General features: G+C 41.5%; 1 protein-coding gene across 18 annotated transcripts in view; it reads left to right on the top strand.

Moving 5' to 3' along the window:
• The window catches only part of Ttll5 (tubulin tyrosine ligase like 5), a 246,248-nt gene that overhangs the window by 72,601 nt on the left and 160,172 nt on the right, over positions 1–13,475 (top strand). For 16 of the 18 annotated variants that reach the window (XM_050152436.1, XM_050152435.1, XM_050152443.1 and 13 more), the window contains 3 exons: positions 2,246–2,359; positions 2,629–2,720; positions 9,110–9,172. In XM_050152436.1, the coding sequence (XP_050008393.1) occupies positions 2,246–2,359; positions 2,629–2,720; positions 9,110–9,172 (269 nt within the window). Of the gene's footprint in view, positions 1–2,245; positions 2,360–2,628; positions 2,726–9,109; positions 9,173–13,475 lie in introns of those variants that run through there. The other 2 variants (XM_050152448.1, XM_050152446.1) reach the window with 1 other exon arrangement.

The raw sequence follows: 13,475 nt of genomic DNA, 5'->3' as shown, positions 1-13,475 counted from the left end.
CTGAGATGACCTTAAAGTACCCTTAACAGTAAGGTGTGGTGATACACACCTGTAGTATCAGTACTTGGAAGGCTGAGGCAGGAAGATCGCTAGTTTTAGGCTAGCCTGAGATATTCTCTCGAAGACATCAAGGACTGGGGATATACCTCAGTAGTAGAGAAGTTGCTAGCATACAGAAAGGCCCAGGGTTCCATCTGCTAACTTCCCCCAACATTAAAATAAATCCCTTAGGATCACACAGGTTGGCCTTTGGATTTTGGAAGACTTGTTGCCAGTGGCTCTATGTGGCTCCATGATCGGAACTAGATAAGCTTGTCTGTTTTCTCAGCCAGTAAGTAGGATGGGGTGATGCAAAAAGTCCTCAAGCCATTTCTCTACTATCAGTTCTTCTTTGCTAAATAATCTTCACACTTTAGAGACTTGCAAAAGTGACATGTCCTCTCTGGATCTTTACACCCTCCCTTTTACAGCTGGATTTTGGTGCATACTACAGTTCACTTTATTCCTAGAGCCTGAAGGAAATCAAAATGCTCCCCAAAATTCTTCTGCAGTTTTAAATTATGAACATATTAGGGCTATATCCCAGCATGGCTACTCACTTCTAAAGCAAATATTTATTGATTTACTTCTCTAGATGTTGAAGATACCACAGTAAAAGCTAGACAAATAAATGCTGATTTCATACTCTTTCATTATATAGGTTAGCTTGTCATGGGACTTTTTTAACTATCTAGTTATAAAGTCTAGTTTTTATTACTTCTATGCTAGTTTGTAGATGAGTGTTTTACACATAGTTTCCTGTGTTCAAAGGGAAACCCATCCATGGTTTGTGTACCATTATAATATGTTACTTGGTGACTTAGCGGAAAATTTATTTCTTATAGTTCTAGACACTGGGATGTTTACAAGATTCCGGGTGGGATAGTGGTGGTGCATGCCTTTAATCCCAGCACTTGGGAGGCAGATCATAGGTGATCTCTATGAGTTCAAGGCCAGCCTGGTCTACAAAGTGAGTTCTAGGACAGCCAGGACTACACAAAAAACCCTGTTTTGAAAAACCAGAAAACAGAACAAAGCAAAAAGACAAAGATTCCAGCAAAGTAGAAGTTCTTCTGAGGCCTGACTTTGTAGGTGGCAGACATTTCATTCCTTACTCGGAGCACATCTGTTTGCACACATCAGGGAGAGCACATGAGATCAAGTAAGGTCTCTGGCACTATTTCTATGGAACTAATTCTAAGGCACCATGAATATGACCTTATCTGATTACCCCTTAATGGTCCCATTTCCAAATACCATCAGTTGGGGGGTAGGTCCTCATCATGAATTTTGGAGACTCACAAACACCCATGTCTGGTCTAAGCATAAAGACAGTACTAGCTGCTCACAGTTGACCTGCTTCTCCTTGATGGAAGTTTCTTCCAGGAAACTAGAAAGATATTTCATGCCTATAGCTCTTCAATTATTTCTCCCTTTTTTGTCTCCTTGACATTTGTGTGTGTTATGTTTTATCAGCCATTTCATTAGTGTACGTCAGTAGTAGTGTATTTTCACACTTCAGGCTATTTGACTCTGGCCCCTGCCACTTTTCTGCTTGTGTAACATCAAAGTCCCTGAAAGCATGGTCCTCAGACTCTTGTTCCTGTTGTGGAAACAACCGTAACCCAGATTGTCTGTTGGTCCATGAGGGCCATCCTTCGGGGCAGTCAGCCTTCATCCAGTCGTGATGTCCAGCAGCCACAGTGCTGCCTGGGTGGTAGGATTTTCAGTGGAGCTCTACTTTAAATTTACTGATGATTCAGCTCTCAGGAGTTTCCCTTTCGATTTCTAAAACACCCCAGCGCACCCAGCTTGAAGAAAAGTGTATTTCTTGGTGTCTTCTCTCAGGTCCCCCAACTCTCCTCTCCCAGTGCTAAAGAGAACATAATTATTTACTAGAATAAATACACAGTCTTGTTTCTGTGGGGCTATTTTTTTCTTCATTCCCCAAAAGTATTGGCTATACCCAAAACCAGGACTAAGTGTCCGTTGAGGAGCTACCCAGCATTGCCCGGCGTTTGCTGCTTGTTTCTGCGCGTTAGCTGATTTCTGCCATTTCTCGTCTTGACTTGGAGTTCACTAGTGGTTTGCTTTCCTTCTGTTTCCTGGGGGTTTGTGTTAAGTGACTAATTCTAGAAATTGGGGAGCAAGGGAATGATAATGGAGCTTGCTCCCTTCAACCTTGCTTTGATTTTCTCCCTTGTAGCGTTCCCGTCCACTTTCTGCCAGTGACGCAGAAATGAAAAACCTTGTGGCCTCAGCCCGGGAGAAGGTGCCGGGGAAGTTAGGCGGTTCTGTGCTTGGTCTGTCAATGGAGGAGGTAAAGATTATTTCATTTCAGGCCTTTGTGGGTTAGCACAGTGCTCATTGCAAATTTGTGATTTCTAATACTCATGACAAATTCATGTTTTTCCCCGAAAGGAGAAAGATTCTAGATAGAGGTTTCTCCTTAGAAGACATCCTAATGTCATTAATTCTTGCACACGTGTTTGCTGGTTTCTTCATGTGCAACTCTGCCTTTGTCTTATAGCCACAGGTTTCAGAGTAGGTGCTCTTTTGTCTTACTCTGTTCTTTCTTCCTCCACCCAGATCAAAGTTTTACGGAGGGTAAAGGAAGAGAATGACCGGAGAGGAGGATTTATCCGCATATTTCCTACATCTGAGACATGGGAAATATATGGGTGAGGTGACTGCCTTTTTTTTCCTCTTCTAGTTATACCTCGAGTCTGTAGAATTAGCTTGTCTGTGACTCATTGTTATTGCTTCCAATGCGGCGGCTGTCTTACCTTTTTTAAAATAGTAGTTAATCCACAAACCAGGCATGGTGATGCATGCTTAACATTTTCAGATTCAGGAGGGAGAGGCAGGAGGCTCAAAGTCGTCCCCCTGCTGCATAGGGAAGTCGAGGCCTCCGTGGGCTCCTTGAGACCCAGACTTCAAAGAGAGGGGAGAAAAGACAAACCACAATATTAATAAGTCCAAGAACATGGCCATCGATGCTAATTAACCCACCTATGTATTGGGGCTTCCTCCCCATTTTTAAGATTCATTTTTATTAATTTTGATTACATGATATGTGTACATGTAGCTATGTGCACGGGACTACAAATGGTCTCATGAGCAGAGATGTTGGATTCTCAGAAGCTGGAGTTACAGACTGTTCTGAGCCTTATGTGGGTGTTGGAACTGAACACAGGTCCTCGAGAATAGCAGCAAGTGCTCCCTACCTGTGAGCCATCTCTTCAGTTCTCCCCCCCCCCCCGACATTTTTTAATCCACTGTCTCCCTCCTAACCATTCCTCTGCCCTTAATTTTGTTTTTTATCATGTTGATCTGAGAATTTATTTGTCCTCGCTGTGTGTGCCTAAATAATACGTCGTTCATCCTGATAAGCCCTCAGTTCGAGTTTCCGACAGCAAATACAGTGCCTCCATTGTAAGTGTTCACTTTGATGGTGGCTTTTGGCAAATAAAACACCAATTTAACTACTCCACAACCATTACACAGGACACCTCCTAAGTCCGTTAGGACCCTTGACAGTCCCCTCCACTTAATACCAGGCCTCAGGCGTCAGCAGAGCTGCATTTTATGACTGTCTTTGTAATTTATGCACTTGGCTTCTGTTTCTCATACAGTATTATTGAGGTTCATGCCTGTTGTCACATGAAGCAGTAATTTAGTCTTTATTCCTGTGTTCTGTTTGATTGTGTTATCTATCACAGTTTCTCTATCCATTTTCCTACCATGGGCAGGTGTATCCATTATTTGGCTGTTGTAAAGAAAATCCCTATGAGTGTTCATGGGCTGTGCCTTGTGTGCCCTTAAAATTTCATTTTTCCTGAGTAAATGCCTAGAGTAGAATTTGATAAGTCATTGACCAGTGGTGATATACTTTAATGCTTTTACCCAAGATGTTGAAGAGTTCTAGTTGGTTCCCTTCCTTACTGTCACCAGGTCCTAGGTGGTAGCAGCTTCTTTCTCTTTCTCTTCTTCTTCTCCAGAGACTTTATTATTGGTTGCATATCTTTGCTTTTTGTTCACCCGTTCAGATTTTTATTTGTTCATAATTAAATCTTGGTATGTTGTATGTGCATAGGACCTTACTCATTTCTTCTAGATTATCCAGTTTGTTGGCATGTAATTGTTCTTAATAGTTCCTTCTGATCAGGATTTAAAACAATGTGTGTTTGTGTGTTTCTGTATGGGTTTCTGCATGTGAATGTGGGCACCTACAGAGGCCAGCAGAGGGCTTGGAATTACAGGTCCTTCTGAGCTGCCTGATGTGGGTGCTAAGAACCAAACCGGGGATCTCTGTAAGTGCTCTTAATTGCTGGATCATCTCTTCACTTCAGCATCCCCTCCTGCTTTTTTCTGAAACAGGATCTCATATATCTGAAACTGGCCTCAAGCTTGCTATAAAACCAAGGATGATCTTAAACTTCTAACCTTTTCATTCTACCTTCTGTGTGCTAGAATTACAGTTTTGACCCATTAGGTCTAGTTTATATGGTTTTGGAGATGGAATCCAGAGCTGTGTGCATGCTCTGCTAGATGCAAACTCCTATAGACGGAAGTTTCTGTCCCTCTTGGTCCTGTAGCCAGTTCAGTCCCAAAGAAACACACAGGGGCTTATATTATAATAAACTGGTTGGCCTATTAGCTCAGACTTATTACTAAACAGCTCTTACAACTTAAGTTAACCCATAATTCTTGTCTATGTTTAGCCACATGACTTGGTACCTTTTCTCAGTGAGGCATTCTTATCTTGCTTCCTCTGCATCTGGCTGATGATTGCATTTCTGCCACTCTTCCTCCCAGAATTCTCTTAGGCTAATTGTTCCACCTATACTTCCTCTCTGGCTACTGGCCAACTAGCATTTTATTAAACCAATACGAGTGACAAATCTTTACAGTGTACAAGAGCACCATCCCACAGCAGACTGTAACAACAGCTACACCCAGCCATGATTCTTTGCATCTCTATTAACCAGTGTGATTTCTCCTTTCATCCTGTTTTTTCTTTTTTTTTTTTTCATTTTTGTTTTCTTCATTGCTTTAGCTGAAGGTTTGTTGATATTATCTGTAGTGTATCTTAGAAAAATAATTCTGGGCTGAGGAATTAGCTCTGCAGTTAAAAGTACTTGTTACTTTTACAGAGGGTCCAGGTTCAATTCCCAGCTCCCACATGGTGGCTCACAACCATCTATTACTCCAGTTCAAGAGGATCCAATGCCCTCTTCTGACCTCCATGGGCCTCGAGCACATGTGTGGTACACATGCATAAAATAAATAAAATAAATAAATAAGAAGTTTTTAAAAATCAAGTCATGCTAGTTTCGGGAGGAAGGGGTTCAGAGGGGAAAGGATGGAGGATAAAAGGGTAAAGGAAGATGGATATAATCAGAGCACACATTGCATACACGAGGCTGTCAGAAAGTAAATAAAAATGAAAATCAAGCAAAAAGAAAATACAAGTAAGTAATTAAAGAAAATAACTCATTTTATTGTTTTTTTAATATTATTTATCTAGTTTATTTCTTGGTTTATGTCATTATGTCATCTTTTGATTAATAAGTTATCCTACCTCTCTATTATTTCTCTATTTATCATATGTTTTATTTATTGCAAAGTACTCTTCAAAGAACATACTATTTCATGTATAATATAGGGTCTTTACAGCCATAATACTTCTGTCCTTCTTGTGTTATTCTTGGTGTGTATTTTGCTTCTAAGTCCCCTGGAACTACATTGTTACTTTCACTGGAAGAGTCAGTTGAAATGTAAGGAAATTTAAGTCTTCTGTTTATGGTTACACTGCCACTTTCCATACTCTTCTCTGTGTTTCCGTGCGAAGAACTTCCTCCTCCAGGATTTGACGTTTCTGTGCCACTCTGATGGCATCACGTTGCCCACTTCTGGTTCTCTGCAGATGCTTTTGTCTCAACATTTGCAAGATTTTCTTGACAAGTTCTAGATAGACTTCTAGGTTGACACTGTTTTCTCTAGTACTTGAAAGGAAGGTCTTTCCATTGTCTCCTGGCATGCTTATTCTTAGGAGGACTCTGCGGTATCAGTGCTGCCCCCACCTTCAGCTTCCTTCTAAGGGTGTGGATGTAGGCTTGTGTAAGTGTGCATGTGGGTCTGTTTCCACACGTGTATACCTGTGTGCAAAGGTCAGAGGTCAATGCCAGGTGTCTTTCTTGATTGTTCTCCTGCTTATTTTATCAGTATATTGTGGGGAGGGGCAGTGGTGTGTGTATATCCCAGCTCCTGTGGGTGTTAAAGAATGAATTGTAGCAGTTGATTCTCTCCTTCTACCACGTGGGTCCCAGAGGTAGACCACAGGTCACCAAGCACAGTAGCAAGTGCCTTGACCTGCTGGGCCGTCCCTCTGGCCTGTTTGTTTGTATTTGAGACAGGGTTTCTCATTGATGAAGCTCTTCAATTTGGCCGGGCTGCCTGGCCATGAACTCTGGGTGTCTGTTTTCAAACACTGGGCTCTGATGTTACAGATACGCACACACACTGCCCCACCCTTTGGACATGGCTGCTGGGGAGCCAAACTCAGGTCCTCATGTTACCCAACAGGCACTTACCAACTAAACCATCGCCACAGCCCAAGATTATTGTTTTATGGTTGTTTTACCTGTTTGGCTGTGGTATGCCATGGCCATTTTTTTTTTTTTTGTCTTTAAGGTCAATTTTCTTTTTTCTTAAAGTCAATTTTCGTTTGTCTGCAGCATCCTAACTTCTAATAATAATTTTAGCGAACGTTTTATTTCTAGTATTGGTTTGGTTTTTTTTTTTTTGTTTTGTTTTTGTTTTTTGGTGTTTTGAGACAGGGTTCCTGGTTATTCTGGAACTTGCTCTTTAGACCAGGCTGGCCTCCAACTCAGAGATCTACCTGTCTCTGCCTCCTGTTTTTTGTTTTTTTGCATCATTCTTTGTTTTTACTCATATCTGCCATTTCTAGGTCCATTGGTTGGCATTCCTTTAGTTTATAGCAGTGTTTCTAACCTTCTTAGCGTTTCCTCCTTAATACAGTTCCTCATGTTGTGGTGACGTCCCCAACCATAAAATTATTTTGCTGCTCCTTCTTAACTCTAATTTGATATGTTTTGAATCTTAATGTAAATATTTGATATGCAGGATATCTGTTTTTGCAACGCCTGTGAAAGGGTCTTTTGACCCCCAGTGGGGTCACAACCCACATGTTGATAAACACTGGCTTATGGGATATACTATTCTATGTACAGTTACTTTGATTAGATGCTATACATTTTAATGCTATATCTTTGGTGTTTGTATTTCCTTGCCTACTTTAAATCCTATTAATTTTCTGTTGAGGCATTGTGTTACTTGTAGATCAGCATGAACATTGTAATGGCAAAGTTAGGGTTCCTTCAGTAGGAGCCCAGCATATATCTGCCTGACAAGACACTTTTGGGGTGCACATGAAATGACCCAGCTTTCAAGAAGATCCCTGTGTTCTGGCAGCTGGAACTTAATTTTCAGCCCCCTGTAAACTGTGGCGGTATTTGAGTTACATTTAGTTTTGGTTGTTCTATATTCTGACCATTGCCTTTTGCTTACCTTCTGCCTGAGCAGATTGGTGTGTACCCCAAAATTCATGGAACCTCTCATTATTTTGGGAATTTTTTTCTCTTACATAGCCTGTCCCTCTTCAGTGCCTTGCAAAGCTAAGAAGTACTTTTTATAGCTTTGATCAGGTCTTTTCATCTCAGAGGGATGAGATGGGTGCTCTGGAAACCGCCTGCAGGAAGAAAGGCAGAGAACTTGTAAGAATTAATTCTGTTACTTCTCCCTAATAAGAATCGCCCCCTGTGGTGGCACATGCCTTTGATACCAGCACTCAGGAGGAAGAGGCAGGGAATCTCTGTGAGTTTGAAGCCAGCCTGGTCTACAGAACAAGTTCCAGGACAGCCAGAGCTACACAGAGAAACCCTGTCTCAAAAGAAAAAATAAATAAATAAAGAAACAAAAAAAGAATCACCCCCTGTGCCACCATTTGTTTGACTGAAAAAACATTTGTTTCTGTATTTTGTACACTTTTCTGACTTTTGTACCGATAGCAGTTATCCTCTTGTGTTTAGAAGCAGAATTGTTTGTTTCCTTGTTTTTGAACATTTGCCAGACAGAAAGTATGTGTTCCGTATAATCTTGCTCTTTTTATTAAGCGTATTACCAAGATTCACATAGCTAGAGCTCATTCCCTTTGAACACCTTTCCCTCTAACCTGCATGTTGAAGCAGCTATTTCATTCTTCTGTTGATGGGCATTTGACTTCTCTCTGGTCTGTCACTGTCAGAGACGGCTGTGCTGTTGGCAGTCTTGAATGTGTCTTCTGGGTGTGCTGGGGTGAATTGCATCATGCAGCTTTTCTGGAGGAAGTATTCTCGGAGATAGCATGTGACATGTCTCTCAGGTCAGAGGAGGAAACCTGGAGACTCAAGAGTGCTTCTGTCAAGGAAGGGTTTGTGTGACTGGGTGGACTTGTGCAGTCATTATGTTGGGAAGGTTTCCATTTAGACGCAAAGGGTCCATTGGAGATGTGGGAGGAGAAAGCTCCTAGGAGACCTGTCTGGCTGGTGTTGCAGAATCACATTCAGCAGCTGTGTGGAAAATAGGTGAATGAATTACTGACACAGATTTTCCAGTTTCTGAAAGTTTATAAGAAGAAATGCGTGCCCCCCACAGTGATGAGCACAGACGCACTGAATGCTCCTCTTTTCTCTTGTCCTGTCTGTGCGTATGATTTCTTGGTTAGTTTGCTTTTTGCCTCTCAGTGTGACATTTTGAATATAGTCTATCGCCTCTGGTTAATCTACAAGATAATGTTGCCTTCTGTTTTCTAAGTCAACTCCTCTTTGCTATTCTTTCTTTTATTCTGTTTATTCTTGCTCTAACTGTTTGTCATTTACTCTGAACAACCATCTCCTCATTTGGCACTTTAGAAGCAGTACATAAGCGTTCTGTCAGTTTGTGCTTGATTTCTGCCTTTTCCCACCTGCACTAAACTTAAGAAATAATTTCTTTCTTTGTCCTGCAGGTCCTACCTCGAACACAAAACCTCCATGAACTATATGCTGGCAACACGCCTTTTCCAGGACAGGTAGGAATTTGCTCAGCTAAATGTCTAGAACTCGATTACAAGCTTAAGAGAAAACATATGTAAAAGAAGGGTAGCAGCTTTATCCAAGTCTTCATGCAGGGCCTGGGGTAGAAAAGGCCTTTTACAAAACCCAGTGTATAGCTCACTTTCCAGCATGTGTTAACAGTTCTCAGCATTTTGTGATATTTGTAAAAACCCAAAATTAAGCCATAAAAATCTTCTGAGCAGTCTTACTAGATGCCCCATTTCCCTTCTTTCTTTAAAAAGAAGATCCTTACTTAGCACCTTTTGCGTGCTGTTTGTCCTCCATAGGTCCGTCCCTCCCTCCCTTCCCTCCTTCCCTCCCTTCCTTCCCTCCTTTCCTCCTTCCCTCCCCTTCCTGTTTTTTCCCCTCCCTGTCTCCCCTTCCTCCCCTCCCCCTCCCTCCCTTCCTCCTTTCTGTAGAAAGGGTCCATTTTGGCTCACAGTTTGAGAGCCAGTTCATCATGTCAGCAAAGCCACCCAGGCAGGAATATGGTGCAGCGGGTCACACAGCATCTGTAGCCAGAAAGCAGAGAGTGAGGAATGCTCTGGGCAGTTTTAAATGGTGTCATCATCTGATTTTCAAGCACAAAAAGGTTACTGGATCAGAAGACGAGGAGGGTTCATAAATGGCAGCTGGTAAGCGCAGTACCAGGGGAGTTGGGAGCTGATGTTAGCAAAGGCTGGACTTGAGATGGCCCAGCTACCAGGGCCCGTGTACCCCTGTGGATGCTTATCATTCATGCAGAATAACCACATGGTACAACAGTTCAGCCCATTATTTTAATGAAACACCTTAGTTGTGTGAAGAAACTCTCTCTAAGGATATGTCTTGTTTTCTGAGAAAGTCTTAAAATGGATATCCAGATCTCTTGCAATTTCTTGGTTATTACAGAAACTTGAATTGCACTTTCAAGTCTGTGTATTTTTGCTAAGTAGTATTGAATAACCACTTGCATAGCTTTTGATGACCTTGGATTTGCGTGGAAGACAGCCCCAGATCTTTGCATACAAACTGGAGTTTGGACTGAGAACTTTGCCAAGGTTTCTTTATCTGTGCAGGTCAGACTCTTGAGCAGGATGTGTCCTGCTGTGTCCCTTGTCAGTACTCTGACTTTGCACCACAGCTCAGTCCTGACTCTTTCGGTGGGAATAGCCTCCTTCCTCCCTCTTGGGACTTTCTATGGAATTTTACTGAAACATTTTGGCTATATTCTCCATTTCCCTTTTTAGTCTTTTCTGTGGTTTCTTTGAGACAGACTTACGTTAGAGCACAGGTTGACCTGGAGCTTCACTTGAACTCGTGGAGAGCCTGCCTCAACCTCCTGCCCTCTGGAAGTAAGATGTGAACCACTGTGCCTAGCTTCTTGAGAGTTCCTTAAACTTTGTCTTCTAGTCTCTAGCTCTGTTTATCATTTGTTGCGATCATAGGCAGGAGTTACTATATTTAGTACCTATTGGGGAAAGTTCTACTTTCATATCCAGAAACTATTTGTACTTTTGACTAACTTTCATGTTTTATTGATGTATTTCTTTTCAAATCTTTTTGTCTTGAAATCTTTTCAGCTTTTTGCACTATATAACGTCTCCATAATTCATTCTTTTTACCTAGAGAACTATTTTTTTATTATCAATTAAAAAGCAGTCAACTAAAAAATAATCCTATCTTTTATCATCAAGTACCTGCATGTAATTGGTGAGCCTTCATTGTCCAGGCATGCTTAGAAGTAATTCACTAGCTGCTTAAAATAGGCATCTGCACAGGTTTCCTTCCAAGATCTGTTCTGCTTTAGAACTCACACGGACTCCATGTTTGACACTGGATCTTTTCCATACTTTGAGCTTTCATGAGTGGGGGAAGAAGGCACAGCAGGCCAGTTGGAAACTACCAGCCTAATCATATTTATGAAACATTTTGTTTGGAGTCAGAAATGTGATGTATACTATATGTGAATGGGCATGGTATCTTACACTTGGGAGGCTAAGGCAGGAGGATCAGGATTTTGAAGCCAATGCTACATAGTGAGACCGTATCTCCAAAAACAGAAAAAAAATATGTCTTATTCATTAGTAAAATATAGCAGTAACCTTGTCAGCCACCTAGGTTTCAGCCAGTGAGTGGTATTTATAGCATTTAAAATAGTTGTAATGGGAAGAAAGTGCAGTTCTTTTGAAAGTGAGTTATTATAACCCATTATTATGCTGGGCATGGTGACGCACACTTTAATCCCAGAACTCTGGAGGTAGAGGCAGGCGGAGCTGGGTGAGTCTGAGGTCAGCCTGCTTTGCAGGCCAGATGGTATATATAGTGACACCTTGTCTTTAAAACAACAGAAATACATTATTGTGTATTTTCCTAAACTTGTAGGGACAAAATGCTGCATTTAATTGAACTACATCATCCAACATAGCATATTTCTGTATTCTTTCTGTAGATTTCAGCTAACAACTCTTGCTTATAAGCTTCTTAGAATTTTTTATTAGGAAAACAAATTTCCCTGTTTAGCAAAGAAATACCTTTATGGTTTATTCTTGGTGACCTTTTAAAGCCTCGTCTCCAGGTTTATATACCAACCACAGCTCAATCGGGCCACATTTTCTTGCTTTTTCTTCCCTCCTTATCCTGACAGACCTCCCTTTGTTGTGATACCTTCCATCCATTCCTAAGTAGCTTTTGCTGAGTCTTTCTTCCTCCAGGCAGCGTTGCATTCCTGGACTGGATTTAGAGTTCTTGTTTACTGACTTTACCTGTTGGCCTTTGAGTGGCTGCTTTCTTGTGTTAGTCGTTGTCAGCGCTCAACACCTATCGTGTGGGAGAAAAATATGCTTTGAAAGAAATGACGTGTGTTCCTTCCCCATCCTCACATTTCACTGAACCCTTCTCTCAGTCTGAACTGATATTTCCTTCACACATTAAACGGTTCTTGTTGATTTCAAACGGATTCTTCACTCATCTCTGTGGGCTGGGCGTGTCCACCTTCCACCCCTTCCCACAGCTCTTCCCGTCTACTCGACCAGCTTTGATGGACAGTATCTTACCCTGTGTCCTGTTGTATGGCAATAGTCTTAACTCTGAATGCAAATTAGCAACTCGGGGTTCTCGTAAGTGACAGTTATACCCGGACCCATCCCTGGAGGGAAGTGGAGGTAGTTATTAAAATATGCCCTTGGGATTGTACTTAGAGGCCATGATTATAGATCCTTGGAGGTGACCATTGTCTGGGCTAAAAGTTAGTCATCCTGAGTTTTCTGACGCATTCATATCAGGTCACTAACAGGGACAGGAAAGTATTATAGGAAAAGATAAACAAAACATCCTGGTGAAAATTTAACTCTTTCCCTTGGTTTTCTGTAAATATTATCTATATTACTTTTGCCTTTTAAAAAATACTACAGTTTATATACTATGTGTCTCCATTGACACTTTGGAGATGACAAAGTATTTGATTGAACAAGTTAATGGATTTAGAGTTGGCTTGGAAGTATGCACAGTAATGAAATGTCAGCAATGGGAGCTTCATGGTGAGCGGTGTCTTGTGGTGGATACATTAACATTGCAGTGATGTTTTAGTTTGGGTTTCTATTGCTGTGAAGAGATACCATGACCAGAGCAACACTGATAAAGGAAAACATCTAATTGGGACTGACTTACAGTTTCAGAGATTTAGTGTATTATCATCCTAGTGGAACATGGCGGCATACAATCAGACATTGTGCTGGAGAAGGAGCTTGAGAGTTCTACATCTTGATCCACAGGCAGCAGCAGAAGAGATTGTGTACTTGTTGTAGCTTAAGCATCTATGAGACCTTAAAGCCTGCCTCCACAATGACACACTTCCTCCAAGAAAGCCACACCTACTCCAATAAGACCATACCTCCCATAGTGCCACTCCCTAAGAGCCAAACATTTAAACACAGGGTTCTATGGGGGCTATTCCTATTCAAACCACCATAAATGATGATAAAATTGTGCTGAACTAAATATAGAAAGTCAGACTGTGGAACACCTCCCACCCCAGTGTTAAGTGTGAAAATTGAATGAGAATGGTATGTTTTAAAAGGAAAAACAAAAGCCTGTTTAACAGGCATGGTTGACATTTAGCTTGGGAACATCTCTCTCTCTCTCTCTCTCTCTCTCTCTCTCTCTCTCTCTCTCTCTCTCTCTCTCTCTCTCTTTCTTTTTTTTCTGCTGCTCCTGTCCCTGGAGTCTGGTCTTCTCTCTCTCCTGTTTCCCCTTCTCCCATTCACTTTCCCTCAATAAAAGCCCCTCCACCTGAACTCT

This window comes from Alexandromys fortis, unplaced genomic scaffold (genome assembly GCF_014885135.2).
Source record: "Alexandromys fortis isolate MF-2015 unplaced genomic scaffold, M_Fortis_MF-2015_v1.1 scaffold_47, whole genome shotgun sequence".
NCBI classification, from domain to species: domain Eukaryota; kingdom Metazoa; phylum Chordata; class Mammalia; order Rodentia; family Cricetidae; genus Alexandromys; species Alexandromys fortis.
This window is presented reverse-complemented; position numbering and strand designations above follow the sequence as displayed.